Here is a 27,760-nt window from a genome sequence, read left to right on the forward strand (position 1 = left end):
AACAACACTACTTTTAAATACACTTCCTCGTCTGACGTTTCTGCCGCTGCCGCCCTGCGCAAGAGAAAGAGCAAAGCTTTTACTTGAACCAACGACGTGTAAAGTTAACAGCTTGGTAACAGTAACCGCTGCATGAAATGCCCTGTTAAGTTGTTACGCACTGTTAAGCGGGCTGCTAAACTCTAGCCGTGTCTGATACAGATAGCCATGAAGCTCAAGCTGCTTCAGCAGAGTAGGTTAAAATTTATGGAAGACTGAATGAACCGGCGCCGATGACCTCACAGCATGTATGGCTCACCATATTCTCACATCCACTAATACACAAATTGATCCGCGATTTGCCCTGGTTTTTCCGGCCCTCCGTCCTTCAGCTATGCGCACACCAGACAAGACCACCGCTATGATGTATCGCGCCAACGACCAACTTCAAGTCGACTGGTCATTCGCTCACCTCTCAGCTGCAACTTTCTTACACCTAGGGTTTCCACACCAGTTGTTGCGGTAATGGTCGTAGTGTAGACTGCGTTCAGATACTGTCGGATCGCTCTTTGGAGCTCTTTGTAGGTCACGTCTTCTCGTGTTGGCAGAATGTTTTGCCACACTGGGGTGAGGCAGAGTTTATTCCGGTGCGTAGTGGATGGACGGAGCAGATATGGGCGTAGGTGGGTGAGAAGGGCATCATCAGGTAGATACTGAGCCCGATAGAGGAATTTGGCTTGGAGGATGGAAGTCCGTCTTTGCATGCTGGGCAACCTGGCCAAGTGTCGCATCACTTTCGTTTCCGAGCTGGGGTGTGCACCATAGATCTTGCGCAGACACTTGTTTTGCGTCCTGTTGATTTCCTTGAGTTGGGTTTTGGAAGCTTGCCAACGAGATGAAGGCTTCGATTGATAAGATGATGGACGATGGCCTTAAAGGCAAGGACATAAGCCCTTTGGTCTCATAATCGAAGGCAAGTAGTGTTAGACTTTCATAACCCGTAACACATGCCAAGGATACAAAGATTGTTTTGAGCATAATCCTAACAGGTGAATATAGGATTCAGGTGCACATTGTTAGGCATGAACCTAGTCTATTAAGCAACATATTGACTTGTGCCAATATCTGTATTCTTCATTCCCCGAGATCGCCACGACTTCAATCCTTTACAATGCGGGGAAGATTTTTTTTACTCTTTTATGCGCCAGTTCAAGTGAAACGTTTAATTTAACGCTCAGCATTAATGCAGTCCTTGGTTTTGGCAAACGCTGATTGCTGCTTTGCTTTTCACTGTAAAATCAGGTCAAGCAGTTATGGAAGGCGGATAGTCGAGGTAATTAAAGCATTCATCGTTTGTGTTCCAATAGTCAATTTTTCTCCATCACCGGTGGTCAACACACATGGCCAGACATTCTCGTAATATGCCGTTGGAGGTGGTATAGTAGATCCATGCTGATTGGACAGCTCGCGGTGAACATCCACTGAGCGAAGACGACAATAGGCTTCGAGAGTATTTACAAAAACGGCATGTCCAACTTTTTCAATTCACCAAGATGCATCCAGCAAGAACTTGGGCACAGGCATATTAGATATTTGATATTAGGTGTGTGTTCCAGTCAGAATTTAGCATTTGACAGACTTGGTGATTGACTTCAAAATATTGTCGTTGCACTAAGATATCGCGAAGGGGAGACGGATGGATTAAATGAGCAAATGATGTCGCCAGGATCTCGTCGGAGGAGCTTTTTCGCAGTTTTCGCTTTGCTGGAACAATCGGGTGGCAAGTGAACCGCTTGCCTGCCATGCGCTGGATGTTCACGGCGTCTGTGAAAGCGTTGTATTCTGCTTTCTGAGTCGATTCGTTATCTTCAATCAGAGCTATCGATTCAATTTGCAATTTCCCAATTATCCACTCATTCTTAGACTTTTCGTCCTCACTGGCCTCCATGGATTGGCAAGCTTGGACAACTGCTTCAGCAAAAGAGTGACGTCGACTAGGATCAGGAGGGACCGGCAAAGAATCGTCATACGATGGGCAATCTGGCAAAGGAATATGCACCACATCGTTTTCATCGTAAAGATCACGGTCGGGGGAGTCTGTTCAAAATAAAAGGAAAAGATTAGTGCGTGATGAGTCTTGCCTTCTTTGAAGCCGTACCTTTATTGGTTTCACATTTCCCTCCAAGCCTCGTCAGATGCTTTCTGATCGCCGAGAGTGAAATAAAGGTTTTCGTGCAATATGGACACAATAGACGGTCCTCTTTCCGTTGAAGTTTGACACGTACATCATCTTATTAAAAAGACAAAAGTATTGAACTTATGCAATTCACCTCAAATGATATTTCATCTTACCTTTGTCTCTCTTGAATTTCACAACATACTCCAGTTGGTGATAGTCATTGACATGTTTGAGAAGTGCCTTTTGATCATCGAAGACAGAAGTACAGTTCTCATTTGTGCACGGAACCAGGTCAGAATTAAGTCATGTCCAGATAAGCGGGCATTCTGGACACCTTGTTTTTGTGCGTGTCCAGACAGGCAGGCATTCTGGACATCAGCGTGTCCAAACCACCACAGCAAAAAATCAGGACTCAGTGTAATGCCTACCTTTTATAGTATTTTGGTGTCACACATTTGCATACAATAAAATCATACCCATTACTCAAATTATAGAAAAAAAAGGAAATATGCACAACAGTCATGTATCCTAAAGGACACATTTAGCGACTATTAGATGCATACCCTGACCTTTTACGCTTTCTTTTGTATGCGGCTGTTGCTGTTGAGTGGACAAGGATGATGAAGGAGGTTTGGGCGAGAATGGAGAAAGGAGAGGTGGTCGAGGTAGAGGAAATATCAGCAGTGGTAATGGCAGTGGTAGGAGAGGTAGTAGTAATAGTGGTGGGGATGGCGAAGGAAATGGAAGACCAGGACGCGACAGCAACGTGACTATACAAGCAGACAGTACCTTAAAAACTAGTATAAAAACCCTGACGTGATATGCTGTCTTTTGTGATCTCTTGATCTCTTATACGACTATTTACAAAGAAAAGAGCATTCAGAATGGATGTCTGGTCACAAGTTATACACTAACGCACTGCTGTCCCAAAGTAGAATGACGGCCGCTGACTTTTCAGGTGCTAAGCTCTCAACATGGAATATTCCGAAAAAATGAAACGCACAGATAACAATGACAACATATAATTGACGATGCGTCGTTGATTCATATAAATACCCTATGACAATATACTTTCAATAAATCCACACATATATATACATACTCGAACTTATATATTCAAGTACCTTTTTTTTCAACCGTTTCATTCACCATTTTTCCTACTCAAGTATCATCTTTACACGTTGGAATTCGCATATGTTCCTTTGTGGCTCAGAAATTAAGGATATAATACAAACAAAATTATATGTTGATGAGCATTGCCATATCAATCATAGAGGCAACAGCAGCTATTGTTTGTTTTATTTACCGCTAAATATATGTATAGATGAGAAACGTATGATCTGCCAATAGGTTGTGACAGTTCCGTCCATGATGATACATAAACAACGCATTTGTCAGTTCGAGTAGTGTCATATGCCAAATCTTTCAAAGGGAAAAAAGGGTGCAGGGACATGAAAAAGGCAAAATGACTGACTTGATGATGGACTGTCAACATTTCCAATGACATTCTGGCAACGATCAAAGAAGATAACGCAGGGACAAAAGCTTCTCAAACTCAGCGATACATAATAACAGAAATAGTGTCCATGATGATTAGAATAGCACTCGGGAAAAGACTTATCCGGGTAGACATTAACGTGCCTTACTAGCCAGGATCGATTTGCATCACTATGTCGATGAAACAGACCGAGGGTACTAAATATTGTTTCGTAGTCCCGTTGTCACCACATCTGTATCATTGTGTTTTGTGTTTTGATGCACGTTAAAATCTGCTCACATAACAATTTACTTGACGGCGGTTAGTAACAACTCATGCACCACCAATGATGCCATTTTATTCTACTTGACGGCACATTGTTATGTAAGTAACAAGAAATAACAGCAATGTTATCGGTTCAACAAACCATATCATACACCGGCGATTGCACTAAGCGTTGTAGATGTTGTACATACTCTTCGGACTTGTGGTAAATCGAAATAAACAAAGACAATAAGTCGTTTGAGAATGGATTATATTCAAAAGATTAAACAAAGTACAATATCAGCTATAGAAACTATCTTCTTTTATATCTAACTTTCAAACATTGTTTGAGAACCCGGTCTTAACGGAGAAACAGATCTGAAGGTGGAAAGCTTATCAACTTCTTTGTCAGCAAGGACCTTAGTGGTGCTTTGCTGTAAGAACGAATAAAAAAGTTTTATGATGGTTTGAGATGTGTTCTTGGACGGTTGTTTCATACTTGGTTTCTTTACTGAGTTATATGAAGGATTCACATTTCAATCCAGCTAGGTGCATATGCGCAACCGTGTCCCTTATTGGATCCCGGTGTGGTAAAGAGAAACCTTCTATCAAGACATCTGTCTGTACCGGATCTTAGTTTACCACAGGCCTGATGAAATATAGAAATTTCCGAGGCGAGGCAAGGGGAACTATGTAAAAATAAAGCGGAGCCATCCATATTAGTTTTACTTGAATAATAGTAGAAGGGGTCACTAGTAGTATAATCAGCTATGCTATAATACTTTCAAGATCGAGCACTACCAAAATGAAAGGCTATTTGATTAGTAATGCTCTGTTTGTTTGTAGAACAGTGACAGCCGGCTTCTGGTCCGGTCGGCGTCATTTTAAACGCCATTTTCGTATCTTCTCGCCTCAATGGCTAGATTGCCACACTCAGATCAACAATTGCTGCCCTGGGTCCTGCTGATTATTAATCAATCCACTGTAATCCGATTATTAATCAATCCATTGCAATTTTAAAACGAACACAAAACTTGATCACCACGCTTTAAGGTGACAGTTCCCTGATGTTTAGATAATTTATAGAAGCTGAAAAGAATATAGATGATTGTAGCTTTCATAGATGCTATTATCAAAGCAAAGTATTTCCTTAATCAAAAGCGGATCTGTGGGGAGCGAGGTAGATCAGAGAAAGGCGAAAAATTTTGACAACAGCCTCCAAAGCGTGCATTTGTCAGCAAACGGGGTTTGATTCATAATACTAAGTATGGAACACAAATTATGGCGTGCCCGGCTGAGCTATAGACACACATATATAAAGTGGCGAAAAAAAGAAACCCTCTCCTTCGACATATCTGTATATATCCTACTCCTAGATTCAATAGACTTCTTTCACAGCATCAAATCAGAGCTAAAATAATACCATCATCATCTCAGCATTATGGACAATACAAATCATCAACCGAACAGTATCTTACCAGCACGACCAGGATCAGATGCAACGCTCAATCAAGAAGGATTCGTTCATAATGAAACGTACGGCGAGCCAAATGCAAATACAGTCGACGTTGAAGGTAGCCTTAGTTTGTTATGATCATCATCTGTTACTAAAGTGATCAAAAAAGCTCTCAAGCTTTATCTGAAAATATGCACATAACTGACACTAAATCAAATTGTTTCTTGTTGATGAAGCGGCCATTGAAGAATTTCATGAAATGAAACGCGAGCTTTCGCGGATCAGCCGGCATTCGAACCTGACAACTCTCGACAAAGCTGGAGAAGAAGGTCGCGTGTCAGAAGAAGAATTTGATCTAAACCGATTTTTACAAGGCATGTCTTACGAAGACACGAAAGCCGGCAAAAAGCCAAAACATCTTGGCCTGGTATTCAAAAACTTGGCAGTAGAGGTAATATCTAGCATGTCACATCAGAAATACGTACTCATGTGTTGTATAGTGCTGATTCATTCCTTTGATACTAACAAATTCTTTATTGCTATAGGGAGTTGGCGCCGACGCACACACAATTCTGAACGTAATCACTGGTCTTTTAAGCCTGGTACAACCGTGGAAGCTCTTCAATTTTGGACTTGGCGGAAGTACCAAAACAATCTTGCATCCACTATCTGGATTTGTAAAAGACGGCGAAATGCTGTTAGTCCTTGGTCGTCCCGGTGCAGGCACCACCACATTACTCAAGGTTCTGGCCAACATGCGTTCCGGATATAAGAATATCAAGGGTGATGTCAGCTATGGTGGTATTGATTCTGCAACATTCGCGAAGCATTATCGCGGCCAAGTTATTTATAACGAAGAAGAAGATCAACATTATCCAACGTAAGTTCCACACTTCTTTCTGCTGTAATTCCCTTGAGCAGTATTTTACAAAGTTGATCAAAACTAACAGGCTTTTTTCCATGAAAAATCGATATTCTGTAGGTTGACTACCAAGGAAACGCTTCAATTCGCTCTGCGCACCAAAACGCCTGGCAACCGATTACCCGACGAAACAAAAGAAGTGTTTGTAAACAAATTGATCTACATGCTGGGCAACATGCTCGGCCTTTCCAAGAAAATGGATACCCTTGTTGGTGACAGTGTTGTGCGAGGCCTTTCGGGAGGCGAGCGAAAACGACTTTCAATCGCTGAAGCCATGACAACGCAAAGCTCTATCAACTTATGGGACGGCGCAACACGAGGCCTTGATGCCGTATCAGCCCTTGATTACGTCCGTTCACTTCGCGTTATGACAGACGTATCTCGCAACACAACGGTATCCACACTTTACCAGGCTTCCAGTAGCATGTTTGCACTTTATGACAAGGTCCTCGTGCTGGACAGTGGCTATTGTGTTTATTTTGGTCCCGTCGAGCTGGCAAAGGATTACTTTGAATCCCTTGGTTTTTACAGGTCTCCACGCAAGTCGATTCCTGATTTTCTCACTGGCATTTCCAACCCATTGGAACGCGAGATCAAGCCAGGGTTTACAGCACCTGAATCTGCCGCCGAGCTGCACCAGCGATACGTCGAATCGGACATTTACAAGGAAATGATGAAAGAGCTTGCAGCATATGAAGATCAAGTCCTTGAAGAAAAACCTTCCGATTTATTCAAGAAAGCCGTTTATGAAGAACATCAAAAGCTCGCACCCAAGAAGGATCCTTACACGGTCTCTTTTTATCAACAGGTCAAAGCATTGACTATTCGCAATTTTCAGCTTTTGTCGAGAAGTCACGAGTCGCTTATTTCTCGCTATGGTACTGTTCTCATCATTGCATTCTTACTTGGCTCTTGCTTCTACAAAATGCCGCTAAATGCCGAGGGTGCTGTTTCTCGGGCTGGTGCCATTTGCTTCACCATAATTAATATCGGGTTTATCTCGCACAGCGAGTTGGTCAATATCATGCTTGGTCGTCCTATTTTGGAGAAACACAAGCACTATGCCATGTATCGCCCTGCTGCCTACTACCTCTCACAAGTTGTCGTCGATCTCCCATTAATCATCGCTCAAGGTTTGCCTTTTTATATTTGATTGATGTTTACAGCGTTGCTCATTATAGCTTTACTAACAATGGAGGTATGCTTTTCTTTTTTAGTAATTCTATATCAATTAATTACCTATTTCTTGATGGGTCTCCAGCTAAATGCCGGAAGATTCTTTACCTTTTTCCTCGTCCTGGTGGTTATGTCTCTTGCAATGAACGGCTTTTTCCGTTTCTTTGGGTTGCTCACCAATACCTTTATGCTCGCCAATCTTGTTGCCTGCGTCATGTTTATTTACGCGTTTCTCTACATGGGTTACTACATTTATTATAATGCTATGCATCCATGGTTCTTCTGGTACGTACAACTCTTATGTCGCTGTTATAATACTCAGTTACTTCTATCTTGGTGGAAGACAGCACAACTAATGGCAAAGAACGAAAATCTACCATAACATTTAATAAATTAGGATTCACTGGATTTATCCATTGGCATACGCATATAAAGCTCTAATTATCAATGAAATGGGTGGCCAAGTCTATGCATGCGATGGTCCCGGAAGTACTGTACCCTATGGCGCTGGTTATGACGACTGGTCGCACATGATCTGCTCCATGAGCGGTGGTAAACCTGGTGAAAGCTTTGTACTTGGTGACGACTATCTGCGAAGTGTACTTGGCATTGAGCCGACATGGCTGTGGTCGGTCAATATTGTTATGTTGATTGTCTGGTTCTTGTTCTTCACCGGTATCAATATCCTTTTGATCGAAAAATTCCAACTCGGCAGCAGCGGATCATCAACCAAGCTCTATCTTCCCGGCAAGGCACCTAAACCACGAACACCAGAAGAAGAAAAAGAAAGACTCGAGCGCCAGCTTCAAGTCACTGAAAAGATGGATCAAGTCTCCACCGGCACTACTTTCTCATGGCAGCATATTAACTACACTGTCCCTGTCAAGGGAGGCTCATTCCAAATCCTGAACGATGTCTCCGGTATTGTCAAGCCAGGTCATTTGACCGCACTGATGGGCTCTTCTGGTGCGGGTAAAACTACGCTTCTTGACGTGCTAGCGAAACGCAAGACCATTGGCAAGGTTGAAGGCCGTACATATTTGAACAGTGAGGTGCTCATGAGCGATTTCGAGCGGATCACCGGTTATGTCGAACAAATGGACGTACACCAGCCGGCTGACACAGTCCGTGAAGCCATGCGATTTTCAGCATACTTGCGTCAAGATCCTAGCGTACCCAAGAGCGAAAAGGATATTTACGTCGAGCAAATCATCCAACTGCTGGAAATGGAAGACATTGCTGACGCCCAGGTCGGAGATCCATCCACCGGCAACGGTATCTCGATAGAAGAGCGAAAGCGTCTGACGATTGCCATGGAACTGGTCGCCAAACCCAAGTTGATCTTTTTGGATGAGCCTACGTCTGGTTTGGATTCTCAGAGCTCGTACAACATTATCCGCTTTTTGCGCAAGCTCGCTGATGCCGGCTGGCCTGTCGTGTGCACGATCCATCAGCCTTCTGCTATTTTGTTCGAATACTTTGACCATCTACACTTGCTGGTCCGAGGCGGTCGTACAGCTTACTGTGGTGAAATTGGTCAAGACGCAAAAATAATGATCGACTACTTTGAGTCAAACGGCGGGCCCAAGTACGCATCGGATGCAAATCCTGCTGAATACATTCTTGACGTGGTTGCTTCCGGAAATGTCTCATCAAAGAACTGGGCCGACGTGTGGGCGAATTCCGCGAATGCAAAGGCGCTTGAAGAAGAGCTGGAAGCAATTCACAACAACGTCGATAGAAATCCTTCACGCAAGGCTCTGACTTATGCGACTCCTTTCTGGACTCAACTATACTTGGTGTTCAAGCGTATGAGCCTAGTCTATTGGCGATCTTCTGGATACAACCTTGGTCGGTTCCTCACCATTGCTTCGCTTTCTCTATTTATTGGTTTTACTTTCTGGAAGTTGTCGTACTCGTTTACCGATATCCAGTATCGTGTACTTCTTATGTTTGGATCAATGCCATTAGCGTACATGATGGTAAGTTTTACATTATTATTTTTTGCAAAGGACAGCAAAAAAAATGATTTCTAACTAGCATACAATTGCTGTACATGATTAGATCACAATGGGTCAACCTAAGTTTATGGGAGAACGTGTTTTCTTCAGACGTGAGTACGCAAGCCGGTTCTACGGTTGGGTGCCATATGCTATATCAGCCATCCTTGTCGAGATCCCGTATATCTGTTTCCTTTGCTTGTTGTTTATGGTCGGTATCTATTGGACTGTTGGCCTTACTGAAACCGCCGAGGCATCCGGTTACTACTATTTAATGGTGGTTCTCTTTGTCCTATGGGCCGTTACATTCGGCTTTATTCTCGGCGGTCTTACAGAAAACCCATATATTGCAGCTGTTCTGACGCCACTGGCATTCACCACGGTCTTTATGTTTGCCGGTGTACTCCAAACACAATTCGCGCTTCCTCGATTTTGGAGTGCATGGATGTATTGGCTTGGTACGTACACATAGTAAAACAACAACAACAACAGTACATTGATTCTCTTTGCAATATGTATACTAACAGCAACACAAACTTTTTCTTTTGTTTAGTTCCATTCCATTATGTAGTTGAAGGGCTTATAGTCAATGAGCTAGAAACTCTTCCAATCGAACCCAGCAGTAACGATCTTCTCAAGTTCACCCCACCAGGTAACCAAACTTGTGGTGAATATATGGCGAGCTTTTTCTCATCCGGTGGCTCTGGCTACCTGGTTGATCCAAGCAGCACTACTCTATGCGAGTACAGCACCTATTCCACAGCAAAAGAATTCTACACTACTACTTATGGCTGGGATGCATCCCATAAATGGCAAAACATTGGCATTGTCTGCATCTTTTGTGTATTCAATGTGCTTGTGTGCGCTGCTCTTATCTACTGGAGACGAAAAGCTAGACGTTAACTTATGCCCTGCATCATCATCATTGTCCCACAATATTTGTACATAGCATACACTTTATATTTGTATATTTTTTCCATTAATTAATAGTAAACATAAACAGGAAAGCAAACATATGTGATAGTTAAATCCAAATGCAATGATGATGTGATGCTGATTCTATTAACTCTTCTTTAAAAAATTACATTACACTGAAAGTAAGAGTTCATATATGTACATTAAGTAGACCTTTATCCTTTCTTAAACTTTTTCCTCGCTGTCGACCATTTCTTCATCCTTGGTTTCAACAACGACCGTTTCCATCAAATCATCTGCACCGGAAGGCTCAACATTGTTTTCAATGGCAGGTAAGAACGTGGCAAACGTCAAATAGCTGGTATGACCACGCGTATCAACTGGCGTCTTCGATACCAACATGGTCGAAATTGTCTCTGATAATTCGATTTCTGACACCTTTTCAGAAGCTCCTTCTTCTCCATCTTCCAGCGGTCGCTTTCTACTATTTAGTCGTTTCCGTCGTGCTGCTTGAATTGCTTCTGCAAAGTCAACTTTCTTGATTGGGCTTACGTCGTGACTTCGAACCAAACATTCGTACATTGTGATCTCTTTAAAAAACCAACAACATGGAATTCGTACATCATTAGTTTGAAAGAAAACTTCGTTTCAACCTCTTCTCAATATCAGTATATCGTCACTTACCAACAAATCCGTTTTCGTTCAGTGCCTCTACAGATTTGGCTACTTGTTCGATACATGGACTGAATGTACAGATTTTTCCTGTTCGATGCTGCAGGAATGAAGCCTTGGCTGAGGCAATAGCTTCCCATGGTGCGGGTAGATCCAAAAACACGGCGTTCACTGCGTTGGTCATACCGAATCCGTCTTTGCAAACATCGCGTTGTTGGATCTGGACAATCTCGCCAAGTCCATGGTCAGTGAACTCTTTAGCTGCTACAGCTGTACGTTCGGCGTGGTATTCAAAGGTGTATAATTTGCCAGTAGGTGCAATTGTGCGTGCAATTGAGTGTGAGAAAGATCCACTGCCCGTGCCTGTGAATGATATATGCAAGTTTAGTACATGTACTTTAATGCCTATTTAATCTTTAATGTTGGATATGATTTTTTACCTGATTCAATGACATGCGAGCCGGGCTTCATGTCCAGGTATGTAGAAATAAACGAAATATCGGCAATGTACAAGATCTGTGTTCGATGGGGGAGACACAGCGTCCAGAGTTCAGGAGTTGGATGTAACAAGTAGATGAATCCTCTTTGGGTCGTCGATATCATCTTCATATAGCATCGTTAATATCAAATATTGTCCCAATCTTCCGTTCACTGAGTGGTTTACCTTGGAACCAAATTCTTTTCCAATCATATCATCATGTTTAAATACACCATATCGGTTTCTAACTTCCTCGCCTTTCTTGACGAAAATGGAGAGCATATTGTCTCGTGTCTACTCGGTACATGAACGCAATGATATTGAATTAGTTTTGTTTGTGCCGCAATCATGTCAATATTGATCAGTGTAGGTATGTTGGGCTACTTTACCACGTAGACAAAGACGAGATCGCCTTCTTCAATGTGTGTTTTCCAGCCGGTAAAACCCATTCTTTCTTTTGATCGATCCGAGTTTTAAGAGAAGGCGGGAACAAAAAAATAAGGAAAATGATATGCAGCAAAATGCAAGAATGCTGGTGGCTTGCTGTATTACGGGCGCACACACACAATCATCCCAGAAAGCGGAAGTTAGTGCCCTTCTGTCCACTCCCTCCGCTCCACCTCTTTTTTACGTTTGTTCGGGTTTGCACCTATGCAGAATTCGAAGATCAAACTAAAGAAGCAAGAAGATTTCTATAATGCGTTAACGGGTGTGAAAGAAACGAGCGACCAGCTCGTAGAGGACAGTTGCAAATACGAGGACAGTGAAGTTGGAGATCTCGTCCGAGAGCAAATGGACAACGTAAATGGATTCTTCCTTTTTTATCGTACAATTTAGCTCTTCTTCTCGCGTAAAAGAAAACTTATATGAGAGACGGCATATATAGTTCTTTAAGGAACTAGCGACAATCGCAAGTGGCAATGTTTATCTAACTGATGACGAGCCGATTGACTTGAGACCGTTTGAAACAGGTAACACAACTTGCATACAGGATACGAACACCTATATGCTCACGCGCTCATATTTGTTGCTACAACACAACGATGCACAGAACCGCTCGATCAGCGACTCGAAGACGAAGCACTTGAAATGGAAAAACAGATGCGACAAGCGCTTGACAATGTCGTTGGTCAACGACGAAACATTCTCGGACAACTGCAACCACTGGCCAAAGAAGTCGTTTCGCATAAAGCGTCGATCGATCGAGTAGTATTTGCAAGTGATCAAAACGAAGAGGAGGGTAGCAGAACAATACAAGGTTTGATTGAAAGCATATTCTCAATGATTAGAGGAGGAGAGAATGATTGACAGCTTGTAATATTGGCGTCATTGTTGGATAGACAACGAAGAGCAGACGGTGGCGGACCGTGATACCATGCTAAAAGAATACCAAGATGCATTGAAAATGCTTCCCTATCTCGAAAAGGTAAAAGCACTGCTTCACTTCGCCATTCGATAGCTATACTGACAATGATGGCACAGGCACTTGTGGAAACCAAGATGGAGACTGAACAGCTGAACGATGTTCTCAAGGCAGGAAAGCATCTTTGATGAAATACGATATTCATACATAGCAGCAAAACAATGCATCTTCCCTACATAAAAAGAATGAATTGCGTGTAACACATCAAATTGCTTGTCATACCGATGGGGTCCTATTAGTGTCACTTTTTACGGTTTTCTTTTTTCTCACTCTTTTTTCTCTCACTCTCTGCTTTGTCGTAATCACCTTCACTCGGGACGCAATCATGACAATGTCAAATGCAAACACTGAATCACAACAGCAAGACACGCCGCCTGTCATGAATGAGCGCAAGACGGGTTGGCGGGCTATCCAAATCAAGCGGGGTGACAATAATGCTGTTCCTGGAAATAACAGCAAGAAAAAGTCAGAACCAGAGCCTCAACCTACATCGTCGTCGTCACAGGAAGATAATAAGAAAGAATTGACTACGACTGCTAACGATTATGAACAGCAGCAACAGCAGAAAAAAGAGGAGAAAGGGGAGGAAGAGGGAGAGGAAGAACCACCGAGTAACAATAACGAACTTTCGATGGTACTAAGCGCGCTTCGAGGAACCGTTGCGTCGCAAAAAGCTACAGCAGCAACACGTGAAAATCCGTCGCCGCTCACTTTAGCACCTGTTGGACAACAACAACAACAACAACACCCCATAGCAGCAACAGAAGAACCGACAACACCGCAACCGACAACGACGACGTCAACGACGAGAAACGCGCGTGTGGATAAAATTATTGCTGCTGCCGAAGCAGCTAGAGACGAAGCTGAAAACAAAGAGTATCGCATGCTCGATCAGATCGACACGGCTGCTTCTAATGCTTTCGTCGACGACAGTGACAGCGACGACGATAACGATGGTAACAAAAAGAAAGAAGGGATCCATGCAGACAGTGAGCCCACAACGCCTGTGCCCGCATGTTTCAGTCCTCAACAAGAACTGACAAAGATGGAGAAACGTCGCATTGAATTGCCAGCAGACAATAACATGGCGGACTATGTGACACCACCCACACCTGGTACACCGCCACCATCCGATCCAGCGTACAGTGAGCAGCTTCGACGGGATTCATCGACATCACCACCAGCACCGGCAACACCGACTGAATCGGAGGGCCCCGTCATCAAGGCAAATACGCTAAGTCCACGTGAGCAAGAGAAAGAAGGTAATAACAATAGAGTACATTTATTTCTGAGTATGTGTGGGGTAAACTGACTTTCTTTCTTGGCGGAGATGCTCAGATCAAGCTATGCTGGAAGGCATGGAAGCGTTTTTCAATAATCGATTCGCAGAGGCTGAAACTGCCTTTCGCTTTAAGGCTGACGAGTGAGTTCCTAATTCTTCTTTGATTAAAAGACAAAAAATGTTATCTGATATAATATGTGTATTAGGGATCCACTGTATTCACTAGGCTTGGGTTCTATGGCATTTATTAAGGCGCTTTCGGTAAGATTAGCAATTGAACAAAAGTGTGTGTGTGAGAGAGAGAGAGAGAGACTCAACTCCGTTTATTGCTACGACAGACATCCGATCCAGAGAATGCTCAAAAGGCTATTGCACAACTGACGGCAACGTATGAATTCGCAAATGGTCAGATCATGGCAGCTTCTGCCAAGAAGCCGCTAAAGGACACCGTGTCACACTATTTCACCAATTTGATGGGCAGCAACAACACGGGTCTTCCTACCAACACCCCGCCATTGCCCTCAGAAACACTCAAGGGTCGTCCGCTGTTTATTCCCAACGGTGCACTTCGTGCCCATGTCGTCAAGGCAGAATGCTGTCTGCTTATGGCTATGCTGTACCTGACTCAGGAGACCGTTGTTGGATACCTGAAAAGCGGATTGAATTTAAGGCGAGGTAATTATAAACTATCGGAAATGATAATGACTCCTTTTTCCTTTTGTCGCTGACAATTGCTGAGTGATGTATCTACAGCATACAACAGTTATAGCTTGGTATGGCAAGAGTATAAGCGCATGGGCCAAGAATTCAACCGATACATGGACAAGGATACAATCTCGGCTATCCAGTTTGGGTAAAAGTGATGATGAAAACGTGCATGGAATCGAGGGGTCGTCGTTGTCGTTGGTATGCTAATGATGACTGGTTGTAGCATCGGGTCCGTGCACATTCTGCTATCCTCCTTACCCGCCAAAATCTTAAAAATTGTGTCAGCGTTCGGATGGAAAGCTGACAAGCATCTGGGATTTGCGTTGCTTAAGCTTTGCATGGATGGACAGCGGATTCGGTCACCCCTTGCTTCCATGATGTGAGTTTCTTCCCTACTTGTCGCGTACTCCCCTTTTCTTCCCGCGAAAAGCGAGATCTCGATAAGATCACTAACACCCTGCTACATGCAGGCTGCTCTCTTACTATGTCACGCTCATGTCGTATTGTCCACAAGTGCTGACACGTGACTTGCTTGAGTCATCCATCGAGATTCTGTTGAATGCACAACAAATGTTCCCCAACTCGGCTTTATTCCTTTACTACGCTGGACGCATTTCTCGGTTATCGCGCAACATCCCCTTATCAACCCAGTCGTTCATGTACACGTATCAAGTCAGCCAGGGTGCTGCATGGGCAGAGCATGGCATGGGCTATCTGGCGACGCACGAAACGGCGTTCAATTGTGTGATCGAGCTGGACTGGGCCATTGCAGCGTTACGTACCATGGAACTCCAAGGCAAGCACGGCTCACCAGCTTTCAACAAGTACTTTTACGGCGCATGTATGGAAATGCTGGGTAACCGTAGCGAGGCCATCTTGGCCTTTGCTGAGGCTACCACGTTATGCACAACCCACAAAAAGAAGCGAACCCAGATTGAGCAGTTTGTGGAGCATCGTATCAAGTTTTTCGAAAAGAGCGGTTACCAGGACATGGACTATGTATTACCCGGATTGGAGATATGTTACTTGTGGAACATATTTTCGTGCATGCAACCACCGCGTTTGGAGGCATGCCTGGAGCAGGTCGAGACGACGCTGGGCGTAATCTACAAGCGTGAAAAGAAAGAGTATGAGGTGCGCACACTAGAGTTGATGCCGGATCTGCCACCACCGAACTACTATGATCAGCGTGCAATCCTGTTGCTGATCAAGGCACATATCCTCAACTGTCTGGGTCAGAGCGCTGACGCGATTGCTCACTTGAACTGGATCGTGGATCACAAGGGTCGTATCACGTACTCGAAATGGGTATTGCCCTATGCGTACTGGTAAGGAGAATGTTTTTGTATTGGGGAACGTTGTGTGCATGTGCTACAGTATATGATAGCGTGCACAGAAACTGACAACATATTACAATCTAAAGGGAATCAGGCGTTGTTTCGTGGTACATGGGAGAGTTGAAACGGGCACGGGCCTTGTGGACAAGTGCATTGACCTATTCCGGATATGACTTTGAGTACAGATTGGCCATTGTAAGTGTTTACTTGTAGCTGCTGCTGCGGTCCCGCTGTCAAACCTGTTTTAAAGTCTATTTCCATAACCACGCGTCATCGATCGATGCTCACACCATACACTCCCCCGCTTTTTTACTATTAGCAAGCGAATTTGGCGATCAATCATGCCACCGAGATCGGCGTTCCTGAAACACCTTCGCCTAAAATGACCAGCAACCAGACTACGAATAACGGTCGAAAACGTTTGCCACTGGCTAATCCTAACCCGATTCACGCGGCTGCTGCGGCTGCCCAGGGTTAATATATCCCATCAGCACAACATACAGTGTGCAAGACAAGGCGTTGTTATCATAAATAGCATAGCATACATACCCCTCTCTAAGTCGATCGACCGTCTTCTCCATTCATATCATCTCCTATTATGATACATGACTAAACTGACATCAAGTGGCTGTAATATGTATATAGAAAAGTTGTTTGTAATATGTGCAGTAAAAGTAAAGGGAAAGAAGAAAAAAAGACATTTACAAATTCAAAGAGGAGTGGGGTGGAAAGGTGATGATGGTATATAGAGAAGAAAACTAAAAGGGCCAACAATTCCGTTCTGCAATAGCGACTACGTGCTCATATTCTTGCAGATGTCTCCAGCTCCTATCGCAATGGGCCATCTGTGCACAAACATCACGGAGCAACTGGACTACCCAAGCAACCTGGTGACGATGGTGGTCCTGCACGACTGCGTGTGGCGCTTCCAAGATGCTCAGTAGCAACGACCACTGGTCCGGTAAATGGGTCGTGTTTTTAAAGTTCTTGAGGACACTGCTCATTTCGAGCACCACCATGCGCCCCAAATGTGCCTTGCCAAAAAGATACTTGCGGATCTCGGGGATGGCAGACAGGCCTTCGCGTGCAATGGCCAGAAGTCCCATCAGTGCCGCCAAAGAGTGACCGCGCGTGGATGCGTGTAGTGTGTTTGTACACCATCGCACCACTCGTTGGAGCTCTTCAGCCAATGCTGCTTCGTTTGCAAACTGTTCCGAGGGGCGACAGCCATCTAAACTGTGCACAATGCTGCGCGCACGTTCTTGTATGCGTAAGATTTCCTGATAAAAGTCGCCCGCAGGCGGGAAGCGTTGCTGCTGTTCGGCCAAAGTGCTCGCAGTCATAGTCATAGTCGTTGCCGATGGTGTTGGTGACATGGGGTGCTGCTTGTTGATGTTGTTCTTCAATAGGTTGGCGCTTGGCTGATGGTCTTCAATCATTTGCATGACGCGCGGGCTTTTCATGGCAACGGTCGTCAGGATGTGGCATAAAGCCATTTTGGGCAGGCCGGTCAGCCAGGTCTGCAGTGACCAGGCATCGTAAGGGACCATGTTGATCCCGGCGTCCTGGACAAGCTTTTCGTCGAAAACGCCTGCGGTGTCGGCATTTACAAACAATGTTGATTCGGACATGAAGCTTACATTGCTCTTGGTGCTGCTACTGCTACTGCTACTGCTACTGCTACTGCTACTGCTACTATTACTACTACTCGATTCGGTTGATATTGTTGATGAGGCTGAGGATGATGTGGTAGCATGCGCGATTCGATCAAGACCAATGATGGATAGGATGTAAGCAAAGAGTCTTTTGGATGATGTAGTAGACATGGCTACAAGAGGTGGGAAAGGGGGGGTGGGGTGAATTTGAGGGGTTGGGGAATAGAGAAAGAGAGAGAAAGAGAGAGGAAAAGTGGGTTGTCAAGAGAGAAGGCTGCGGATGGGGAAATAAAAGGGGGAGATCTGGGGCAGAGATAGACACTGTGTGTGTGTGTGTGTGAGAACAGAGTGCGATTAATATTTATAGTGAAGAAAAAAAGAATTCCTTTTTTTTTTGGTTGGTTTTCTTTTTCTTTTTTCGATTTTTTTTGGTCGTTTTTTTGTGATATTACGAGGCAAAAGGCGGGGAGGGGAGGGGTTGAGTGAGTGAGTTAGCTTGTTGTTAATATGAATATGGTTTCGTCTGCTTCTATGTCGGCATGAGGGTGTCTTTGATAAACAGTGTCCGGAGAAGCAAAAGGAACCATAGTACGGCTGTCGAAGAGAAAAAGAGAAAAGAAGCGTCTTCTGGTTGTTGTTGCTTTGCTTTGGAGGGCCTTTGTGCCTGAAAGAAAGAGAGTCTTGGTATAGAAAGCGTATATGTTGTTGCCTTGAGTCTCCAAGAGAAAGCGAGGTTCGTCTTTTTCTTTCTTGCTAAAGAGAGAATGTAGTGTTCTTGCTCTTTCAGGTTGGAGGAAAAGAAGGAAAACGAATCGGTGCTTCTTCTGTGTCAAAGAAGTCTGGTAGAAGGGCTTTACAAAAGATAAAGGCAGGGGGGGCTGTGTTCTCTCTCCGTTGATTCCAGGTGGAAGAGCGAAAGAAAAAGAAGAGGGGAAAGAAAGAGAGAGAGAGAGAGAGAGAGAGTGGGTCAAGTCGAAAATGCTTCTGTCCCGCTGACTTTGGGTCAGATGACTGTTGCAACGGAGGTCCCAAGACCCCCTCCCCTTCCCCCTCTCTCTTTCTTCTTTTGGCTGTCTGTGTGCTGTCGACACAGCAATAGGTGACAATGTTGAAGACCAGGACTAATCATCATGACGTAATAAACAAATATATATAATAGAAATGTCTCTCGTCCTATATATTTCCGAGCACTACCCTCTCTCTCTCTCTCTTTCTTTCTTCAAGAAACCCAAAATGGCACACCACATCATTGTGTTTAACGCCGGCTCGTCGAGTTTGAAATTCAAGCTCTTTGAAACTACAACCGGCAACGCAACAACCAGCATAAAGCAAGTTGCCACTGGCTCGTGCAAAGAAATTGGCTCTGATAAATCCACATGGTCCCTCAACGACGATACACAACAGCGCTCTATCGCATCCCACGAGGACGCTTTGACCCTTATTATCGACGAATTGAAAGCGAACCAGCTGATATCAGCTAATAATAACCCAAAACCCTCCTCCTCCTCGTCGACGACCTTGCGTGTGGGTCATCGGGTAGTGCATGGCGGCGATCGTCGTGATCCTGTCAAGGTGACGTCTGAAACACTGGAACAATTGGAAGAGTTGACCAAGTTGGCGCCATTGCATAACCATCGCGCAGTGGTTGTCATGCGTGCCAGCTTGGACCGGATCGAGGGCGCTGATAATTACGCCTATTTCGATACCATGTTTCATGCCACTCTGCCAGAATTCATCTACACCTACCCCCTGCCGCGTGAGAAGGCTTTCAAATGCTCCATCCGCAAATGGGGGTTCCATGGGTAGCCTATTTTTTTAAAAAAAAGTTACTTGTCTGTTACTGCATTCTAACTACTTGTTGTCTGTCAATAATGACATAGGCTTTCGCATGAATTTGTCGCTAATGCAGCAGCGCGACACTTGCAAAAGCCCCTCAAAGACTTGAAATTGGTGACATTGCATCTCGGCAACGGAAGTAGCGCGTGCGCTATCAAGTTTGGCAAGAGCTTTGATACGTCCATGGGGCTGACTCCTGTGTCAGGTAACAAATAACACAAAAGGGCCATTTCTAGGGATTCACGAGACTTATTCACCATGGTCATCGAGTGAATCTGGACACCTCACCATACTGTCTGTGTAGGTTTACCCGCCAGCACACGATCTGGTGACATTGACCCTTCCGCCGTATTCCATCTGGTATCAGATCCATCCGAGCCCAAAGATGCGTCAGGAGGCGCTGGTGTTGAGCTTTCCAAAGCCGAGCATGTCTTGAACAAAGAGAGCGGCTTCAAGGGTCTCTGTGGCATTTCCCATGTAGGCGAGCTCGTCAAGCAAGCTCAAGAAAAGAGCAGCCGCGAAGCGCAGCTATCCCTCGACATCCTTTATAATCGAATTCAGAACTTTGTGGGCGCTTATTTTGTAGCCCTTGAAGGCGGTGTTGATGCCATTGTCTTTACGGGTGGAATTGGTGAAGCATCGCCTCAAGTGCGTCAAGGCGTTACGGACAAACTGCAATGTCTCGGATGTAAGATTGACAAGGACAAGAATAATAAGACCGATGCGTCTTACAGCAGCAGCAACGGCAGCAACGGAGTAGTGGATATTTCGGAACCGAATACGGCCATCAAGACGTTGGTTATCGAAACGAACGAAGAGCTCCGTATTGCGGAAATGATGATGGAGCAAGAAGAAGAAGGATAAAGTCAAAGCGCCGATCTAAAACGCGAAGGTTGGAAGGTGAATTTTGAAGGACACAAAACACGCGACGGACGCGTTCCTCTTTTTTTTTTACCTTTCTTTCATAGCTCGTTTGTCCCTCCCTCCCTCTCTCTTCCTCTCTCTTGTAATAACAAAAAATTATTTCAGTGCTCGTCGTATATCTAAAGTTGTATAACCCGCCTTCCTTCCCTTGTGCGTGCATTCTTCTTCCCAACCTTTTGTTAAACAAGAAAAAAAACCTTTCCTCCATTGCCGCCATGGGAATTAAACGAGCTGTGCTCATTGATGAGCCTTTCCCTGATCTCTTTTGTGGCCTATGCCAAGGTATATAGTGTGATGTTATAAAGCGTTGCCGCTCTCGCTCGTAATTGACTCTGTCTTTGCTCTTTTGCTCTTTTGCTTTGTATTAGGTATTCTGGACGATCCCGTTCAAGTTCGTTGTCCTGAAGGTAAATAAGAGTCGCTATATAGCCAACCCTCGTTCAACACATAAACGTCCTCACCACCATCCACAAGTTAAAAAAAATTTTTGTCCTTGTCTTGCTTGCTAATATGATGGATAATAGATCACATGTTCTGTAACAGCTGTATTAAAAGCTACTTGCAACAAAGCCGAACATGTCCACACTGTCTGACCGACCTCGACCCATCCCTGTTCCAGCCATCCAAGTTCGTTCAACGCCAAATTGGTCGATTACGTGTACGTTGTCCAAATCATGATGCAGGATGCTCTTGGCAAGGTATATTATCGGATTCGCATCCAAATGAGGTAAGTCACGCTGTTATCCCAATTTTTGCTTGAACTGGTCCATTGTATATTCCACATACATACGATCAGTGGTGATAATCGTTTTGGTTTACCAATATTTGTGGGGTTGGTCGGTTTATAGTGTAGCTACGAGACATGTGAATGTCATAATGCCAAACACGGATGTAAGGAACGGTTACGGCGGTTGGATATACAACATCATGAATGTCCCTACGAACTTTTACCGTGTCCCAACATGATGCCCTTGTGTAAGCCGTTCTTCCGCAAGGACAAGGCAACTCACGAAAAGACGTGTCGATCATACCCGTGCCCATTCGCAATGGAAGGCTGTGCTTATATCGGTGTTCTGCCGGATGTGAACGCTCACTGCGACATGTACTGTGGAAAATTACACAAACGTATCAAGGACTTAGAAGCTGAATGTGAGCGGTTAAAGGAATGTATGGCGGGATGCACCAATGGCAGTTGCAATCAAATCGCTCAGCAAACAGCTACACCGTCTTCAAACGCTATGCAGTCAGCAGCAACAGCAAGTGCAGCAACAACAACAACAACAGCAACAACAACGGCAGGGTCTGGAGGAGATGATGATGATATGGGCGGCATTGACTTATTGGAGCAAATGTTGAGCGGTGCCGACAGTGACTATTTGTCTTTGGGACTATTGGGCAATGTCAATGAAAACAAGCCTTCGACCGACGCAAACGAATCGCAACAACCATCCTCATCACAACAACAGCCTAACCATGGATCCCATACACCGCAGCACGATCAACAACAGCAGCAGGAACAACAGCCTCTGATCAACAGCTTATTGGAAAATCCGAATGGTGATTTGATGGATTTAAGCGACTGTTTGTCGCCACTACCATTCATTTCTAATATCGACAGCAAGCAACCGCAGCAACCAATACCAACATCCATTGCTGCACCCAAACGATCTTCAAACGGCAAAATCATTCGATATAGCAAGAACGTCCGATTAGCGCACAGCGCACTCCGCATGGCACGACAGCAACAAAGCCGATATCTCTCGGATATGAATCCATTCGATGCTCTTATGGAGGATTTAGACGTGGCTGGCATCAAACCTGATTATCAACTATTATCAGAGCAACAGCAGCAACAACAACATCATCATCATCAGCAGGAGCAACACCCACAAGACCAGCAGCCAGCAGTACAAAATGCACCTACACCTGCTTCCATCATCTCAACATCGAGCCAACAAGACGATATCTCCAACTTGATGGCACAACACTCACTTTCATCTCCACAGCCTAATCCATTTTCATTCAATAATTTGGAGGACGTACAAAAGTACTTGTCGGATATGGCACCTGTACCAACAGCAAGTGCAACAACAGCGGAGGACAGCAAATCCATTCCATCAGCAACTTCACCGGCATATACCCCGTCAACTCAACCATTGCCTCCTGCTCCTTCAACACCAGCTCAAAGCAGTCCATTACGAAATAGCAGTAGTAGTAAGACGAATAAGCCAAGGAAACCCAAGGAGAAAAAGAACAAGAAGGCCACGGCTGCTGCTGCCGCTGCTGCTCCTCCAACTACTGTACTAGACGCTCGTTCACCGCAATCAGTACGATCACCACAGCCATCGTCACCTAATAGCACAGCATCACCTGCAGATGCTCCCAAAAAACGACCCATGTTTGTCCTCGCATCCAGTTATTTGGCCAACTACGGAACCAACAATAGCAACAGCACCACCACGAGCATTTCTAATAATCATAACAATACTACTCCCAACCCCACTACTACTACTACCACTACTACTACTACTATCAGCAACACCACCAAACAGCAATCATCATAAAAAAAATATCACTACTACTCTACTGTATATATGCATTTTCCCTTTTCATTTCCAAAAAAAGATACTCATCGCATCATCCACACACCATCAAGAAAACAAGCACACCCCAACAACAATACTAAATATACACTTTTATAAATTTTGGTTTCTAGCTTTTATTATTGTTACTATAATTATTACAATGATGGGATGATGATTACTTTTTCTTTATGCAAACATGAAAACATTCTTTTGTGCCGTGCACATTTTCTGTGCTCTTTCTGTGCCTACTATCCGTTCCAGCTTTAGATGATCGTATCGTGAAAACAAGGCTGTACATGAGAATGTGGCTTCTTCGGCCGCACTTGCTTCATTAAACTTGAGACCCAAGAAGTTGACCACCTCGTTGTAGAACTGAGGATGGTCGGGTAAGCCATAAAACACCACATGGAAGGTGCCTCGAATGTTGAGTCGTCGGAAAAAGTGAACACGTTCGGTGTAGAGTAAAAAGCTGGTGCGACCGTGGAAGAATTGACCTCTTGCTCGAGTAATACCCTTGGGTGTTGTGTACCTGGTGGAAAGGGGAAAAGTTTAAATGTCAGTGAGGGGGAGGGATATGATAGTTACTTATTGGAAAAAAGGTCACCAGCCAGAGGTTCACTTACTCGCAAAGTGGTTCGTAGGAATACATGTTGTCTTCAAAATAGTTGCGGATGCGAACAAAGTCAAAATAGGATGGGATGAAAATGAGGGTATGAGATTGCATGATAGCTGACTTGCGTAATCCGGGCAAGGTCTATTATTGAAAGACAGTACAGTTTCCCAAATGTTAGAGCAAGATATATGCATGTACCTCGCTGACTTTTTTTTGCTCTTACCTTTTCAACAAAGTATTTAAACCGTGTGTCGTCCATGGCAGCCAGCGACGTAGTGTCCACACGTGTAAAGGTCTACGAGCAAAGATGTCAAGTAAATGAATTTGACCCTCTCACAACCATAATTCGTTAACTATGTTTTCAAAAGTACCTGTTGTACTTGAGGAATCACATCAAGGATAGATCCATCCTCGACCTTTTGTTTGATCTTGAGCTTGCCTGCAACATTCTTAAAATACTTGTTGAAGATGGCATTGAACTCGGGAGTCAGAAATTCGCTAAAGACCAAGGTTTGTCGCAAATACGTGGCTCTAAAATTGGATATTGATTAATCTCATCGTCCATTACAAAGGAGTGTTTGATACATGTACACAACGACTTACTTTTTATCCAGGTACCAATTTTTGATTCGTGAAATATCACATCCGTGTGTATCGAGAGGAATCCGGTTCAAAAATTGGAAAATGTGCTATGCAAAACCCATTCCTGTAAGCGTCCCTATTCCAACTCGTCCTGCAAAATGTGTCAAACGTGATTACCATACCTCAACATGTTCCCAGTTTTGCATCAAAAAAGTGCTTGCTTGATCAAAGATGACAAGCTCGATCGAAGATAAGAAATCAAAATCTTGTTTCTTGTCACTATAAAAAGCCATATCTAACATCAGCTTTCGTGTTCCCTGTGCTCTGTCATCCGATTCAAATAGGAAAACAGAAAACACATACCCTTCGGCGCCAATCATCATACGCAGACCTAGTGGCGAGGCGATGATCATATCTGCAGCATAATAATCACTATAAAACTTCATACTCTTTCTGGTAAACTTGATTGCCAGACGGAAATGATCATCAATGTTGCCCTTGAACGTGGCAAGGAAGTCTGCCGGCTTTGTATCGTCCTGCTCTTCCTTCTCTCGCAACTTGTATTCATCATAGAAACGTTTTTTGTTTTCCTGAAAAAAAGAAAGCCAATCAGTGGACTCCGCCCCAACTAATCATCTCCCCTGAGAAAATGGATATATACCTGTTGCTCGCTACCCGATAACTTGATCATCATATCCACAATATCAACGACTGAGTTTCTGAACGGAACAACAATCAGTACTTTTGGTCGAGTAAAACCTTGATCCCGGATGTCGCTAAAATATTAACAAATAGCGTGAGTAAACCGTTAAACCATACTTGAACCATATCCCAGTAAAATACCCAATATCGATGTTGTCAGTTTGTGCTTTGGTGATTTTGTTCGTGTTTCTCATGATACGATCGCGTGTTCTATTAAACAAAAAATAAAAGGAAGAAAGTCAGTTTATTACTACAAGATGCCTGTTGAAAATCCCTAAAGAGAACTTACTTGTGGATATGATTCAATGCATGTAAAACATATGCGTTTCTAATTTCATCAGCGTTATCCAAACTGCGGTTACAGTACATTACATCACGATATTCGTTAAATTGCTGGAATAAACGATCTTGCAGTGGTGTGAAAACTCGAGATTCTATTAAATATCAGATTTTAGTAAAACTCATATATACGCACTATGTATATACGTTCCGCCCAGTAGTAGAACTATCAGCTCACCATCCTCTGAGTCCAAAACATTCTTATTTGCTTTTTTCCAAAGCTTTGCCAGGCGTCCTCGTACTTTGGCTTCCACCAAATCGGTCACCGGTTTCGACTCCTTAATGCTCTTGTCAGGTACTGCGGTATAGCCCACAACGTCTTTTAGAGCATCATCTTCAAACGTTTGAGCGTTCCACTTTTTGTCTTCAATAAGAGAAATTTTTTGATCGAATTCTTTAGGTTGATCGTCGGTGAAATGGCGCGAGAACGGATCCTCTATAGACAGTAAGTGGAAGTATATCAGTACTTGTTCAGCCCATTTCTTTAGCGGCTTGGTTTAGATCAATCTACTATCATACCCTCACGTCCTTCTTCTTCATCACTCGATTCATCCCCAACCATGATTTGATCCTGCTTTTCTTCTTCGTCGATAATTCCTTCTCCATCATCTAGAGGAAAAGATCACACAACCAATTTAGCGTTTGATACGAATTAATCGGTCATGGTAAAGCTAATGACTTTTTCTGTTATACCTTCTTCTTCTACTTCCTCATCTTTCTCCTCCTCTTCGTTTTCTTCTTCAGCATCATTTACCGCCATGTCATTTTCATCATGAACCTCTTGTTCTTCTTCATCTTCATCGTCGCCGTCGGAGTCCTCATCTTCAAAACCCTCCTGCTCACGTTTGATTCTGGCATAAAAAGTCTGGTTTTTGGATGTCTTTTGCAACGAGCCCACTAACTGCGAGTATGCCGAAGGCTTTTGCCATGTTTCTTCTTCTTCATCATCTCCTTCTTCCTCGTCTTCTTCGCTTTCGAATTGAACTTGTCCTTCTTCCATTTCTCGATCCAGGTCTTCTTCGTAAACAACGCGACGGCGGCGTCTAATTGACAATAGTAATAATAAGGTTTGTGTGATAAGTACACATAATATCTTGCTTATGTAAGAAACCCAATTAAAGGGGTGGAAAGAGAAGGTGCAAGACAATAAAAATATGAGGTAAAGACTTACTTGGTAGGTCCACCTTCCTCACCACTTTCAGCATTATCATTCTCCTCGTCTTCTTCGTCGTCTTGAAAATCGTCTGGGATCAAAGTACCGTATTCTTTGAGATCGTTCTTTTGCTTGCGAGACAAACTGCCAAACTTGACGGTTTCGTTTTTGCGTTTCGAGGCTGATTTCGAAGAAGAAAGACCAGAGACATGTTGAGCAGGTGCACGAGTATTTTTATGTGCCATGCTTTTGCTAATGGCCGAACGTCCTTTTGCCATGATTCCAAACGAGTTTCGAGATTTTTCGTTGCGCGATCGATCTAAGAAAAGAAGAGGGAAAAAAATTCAGTCCGTTTTTTTAACTTCTCTGTACGACAATCAGCCAATCAATTTCGGCATTTATTGATTTCCTCAGCATGGCTGCAATCTTTTTCGTTCTTCCCTGCTACTCCTACTACTGCTGCTACTGTCATCCCAAATCGTTGCCGAGGCTTTGAATCTCAATAGATTCGTTTTAAAATGATAGAATCACCTACTCGTTGATCATCAGTCATTATATTATAGAAAACATATGTCTATACTGCCGCCAAAATCAGTCTATTGCTCTATGCATTGTAATAAATATGATCATAACATTTGATAGTCACTCTGCCTTGATAGTATACGGTTGATTGATCGCTTTGATCGCTTTGTTGCTAGCGTACCGATTATCGTCCATATCCAGCTTATATGACAGCAGGTGCTCCTAGTAAGTCCTGTATCATTGAGCCACGCATACATATAAATGCTGAAGAACAAAGGAAGGGAACTAACGGTCAGTTACGCAATGGCTTTGAAAGTGGCGGAGAGACGACAAGTTTTTAAAAACGAATTGGCCAAGTCTTGTGCATACATATGTGAGTGCATGCCTTATGGTAGTTGTTACTACATAACTGCTCTGAAAGTATTAAGTTATCACTCGTATAAAATATCTTCTCTGAAAAGTACAGAGTCACGTGGCGATTAGAGTTTTCATCATCATGGTTACAGGCGGCTACAAATAATAAAGGAGAGCTACGTGAAGAAAATACTTAATTTCTAATTATTATATTAGTGAATGCTTCA

General features: G+C 43.7%; 11 protein-coding genes across 11 annotated transcripts; 5 read left to right on the top strand and 6 right to left on the bottom strand.

The window, feature by feature from the left end:
• Window positions 1-398: 398 nt before the first annotated feature.
• BDB00DRAFT_772278 (uncharacterized protein) lies at window positions 399-854 on the bottom strand (the record flags this gene model as incomplete). Its single annotated transcript, XM_053120029.1, has 1 exon — window positions 399-854. A coding segment is annotated over one exon (456 nt), but the record flags the coding sequence as incomplete, so codon positions are not given.
• Window positions 855-1,130: 276 nt separating this feature from the next.
• Window positions 1,131-1,506, bottom strand: BDB00DRAFT_887592 (uncharacterized protein; the record flags this gene model as incomplete). Its single annotated transcript, XM_053128441.1, has 1 exon — window positions 1,131-1,506. A coding segment is annotated over one exon (216 nt), but the record flags the coding sequence as incomplete, so codon positions are not given.
• A 58-nt stretch (window positions 1,507-1,564) lies between these two features.
• BDB00DRAFT_887596 (uncharacterized protein) lies at window positions 1,565-3,991 on the bottom strand (the record flags this gene model as incomplete). The annotated part of the gene is made up of 7 exons (XM_053128442.1): window positions 1,565-2,076; window positions 2,332-2,398; window positions 2,425-2,582; window positions 2,735-2,928; window positions 3,465-3,466; window positions 3,805-3,853; window positions 3,948-3,991. The coding sequence occupies 7 exons, from the start codon at window positions 3,989-3,991 to the stop codon at window positions 1,565-1,567; spliced, it is 1,026 nt and encodes a 341-aa protein (XP_052974813.1).
• Window positions 3,992-5,264: 1,273 nt separating this feature from the next.
• On the top strand, window positions 5,265-10,439 carry BDB00DRAFT_38837 (ABC-2 type transporter-domain-containing protein). The gene is made up of 8 exons (XM_053117189.1): window positions 5,265-5,473; window positions 5,592-5,806; window positions 5,901-6,235; window positions 6,338-7,410; window positions 7,495-7,738; window positions 7,851-9,435; window positions 9,518-9,911; window positions 10,007-10,439. The coding sequence occupies exons 1-8, from the start codon at window positions 5,341-5,343 to the stop codon at window positions 10,354-10,356; spliced, it is 4,329 nt and encodes a 1,442-aa protein (XP_052974814.1). The 5' UTR covers window positions 5,265-5,340; the 3' UTR covers window positions 10,357-10,439.
• Window positions 10,440-10,593: 154 nt separating this feature from the next.
• BDB00DRAFT_772315 (1-methyladenosine methyltransferase catalytic subunit Gcd14) lies at window positions 10,594-11,643 on the bottom strand (the record flags this gene model as incomplete). The annotated part of the gene is made up of 3 exons (XM_053120034.1): window positions 10,594-10,958; window positions 11,053-11,403; window positions 11,481-11,643. 3 exons carry the CDS (start codon window positions 11,641-11,643, stop codon window positions 10,594-10,596), a joined length of 879 nt encoding a protein of 292 aa, XP_052974815.1.
• Window positions 11,644-12,113: 470 nt separating this feature from the next.
• BDB00DRAFT_942236 (uncharacterized protein) lies at window positions 12,114-13,069 on the top strand (the record flags this gene model as incomplete). Its single annotated transcript, XM_053129394.1, has 5 exons — window positions 12,114-12,319; window positions 12,405-12,489; window positions 12,570-12,776; window positions 12,859-12,944; window positions 13,001-13,069. The coding sequence occupies exons 1-5, from the start codon at window positions 12,170-12,172 to the stop codon at window positions 13,067-13,069; spliced, it is 597 nt and encodes a 198-aa protein (XP_052974816.1). The 5' UTR covers window positions 12,114-12,169.
• A 755-nt stretch (window positions 13,070-13,824) lies between these two features.
• BDB00DRAFT_772342 (uncharacterized protein) lies at window positions 13,825-16,746 on the top strand (the record flags this gene model as incomplete). The annotated part of the gene is made up of 9 exons (XM_053120036.1): window positions 13,825-14,203; window positions 14,280-14,364; window positions 14,430-14,484; window positions 14,589-14,898; window positions 14,977-15,076; window positions 15,155-15,310; window positions 15,402-16,259; window positions 16,355-16,463; window positions 16,588-16,746. 9 exons carry the CDS (start codon window positions 13,825-13,827, stop codon window positions 16,744-16,746), a joined length of 2,211 nt encoding a protein of 736 aa, XP_052974817.1.
• Window positions 16,747-17,026: 280 nt separating this feature from the next.
• BDB00DRAFT_791806 (uncharacterized protein) lies at window positions 17,027-17,818 on the bottom strand (the record flags this gene model as incomplete). The annotated part of the gene is made up of 1 exon (XM_053121061.1): window positions 17,027-17,818. One exon carries the CDS (start codon window positions 17,816-17,818, stop codon window positions 17,027-17,029), a length of 792 nt encoding a protein of 263 aa, XP_052974818.1.
• A 1,338-nt stretch (window positions 17,819-19,156) lies between these two features.
• Window positions 19,157-20,623, top strand: BDB00DRAFT_791807 (Acetokinase family-domain-containing protein; the record flags this gene model as incomplete). Its single annotated transcript, XM_053121062.1, has 3 exons — window positions 19,157-19,725; window positions 19,804-19,964; window positions 20,064-20,623. The coding sequence occupies 3 exons, from the start codon at window positions 19,157-19,159 to the stop codon at window positions 20,621-20,623; spliced, it is 1,290 nt and encodes a 429-aa protein (XP_052974819.1).
• Window positions 20,624-20,761: 138 nt separating this feature from the next.
• BDB00DRAFT_38859 (uncharacterized protein) lies at window positions 20,762-23,534 on the top strand. The gene is made up of 4 exons (XM_053117190.1): window positions 20,762-20,965; window positions 21,052-21,090; window positions 21,208-21,410; window positions 21,532-23,534. The coding sequence occupies exons 1-4, from the start codon at window positions 20,899-20,901 to the stop codon at window positions 23,245-23,247; spliced, it is 2,025 nt and encodes a 674-aa protein (XP_052974820.1). The 5' UTR covers window positions 20,762-20,898; the 3' UTR covers window positions 23,248-23,534.
• On the bottom strand, window positions 23,351-27,363 carry BDB00DRAFT_38877 (uncharacterized protein). Its single transcript, XM_053117193.1, has 14 exons — window positions 26,676-27,363; window positions 26,198-26,547; window positions 26,024-26,113; window positions 25,683-25,940; window positions 25,455-25,599; window positions 25,307-25,375; window positions 25,125-25,239; window positions 24,827-25,053; window positions 24,646-24,742; window positions 24,485-24,570; window positions 24,253-24,412; window positions 24,105-24,176; window positions 23,892-24,022; window positions 23,351-23,797 (listed from the first exon to the last, which is right to left on the bottom strand). Exons 1-14 carry the CDS (start codon window positions 26,933-26,935, stop codon window positions 23,455-23,457), a joined length of 2,403 nt encoding a protein of 800 aa, XP_052974821.1. The 5' UTR covers window positions 26,936-27,363; the 3' UTR covers window positions 23,351-23,454.
• Between the last annotated feature and the right edge of the window lie 397 nt (window positions 27,364-27,760).

This window comes from Zychaea mexicana, assembly GCF_025766255.1.
Source record: "Zychaea mexicana strain RSA 1403 chromosome Unknown BDB00scaffold_106, whole genome shotgun sequence".
Classification (NCBI taxonomy): domain Eukaryota; kingdom Fungi; phylum Mucoromycota; class Mucoromycetes; order Mucorales; family Lichtheimiaceae; genus Zychaea; species Zychaea mexicana.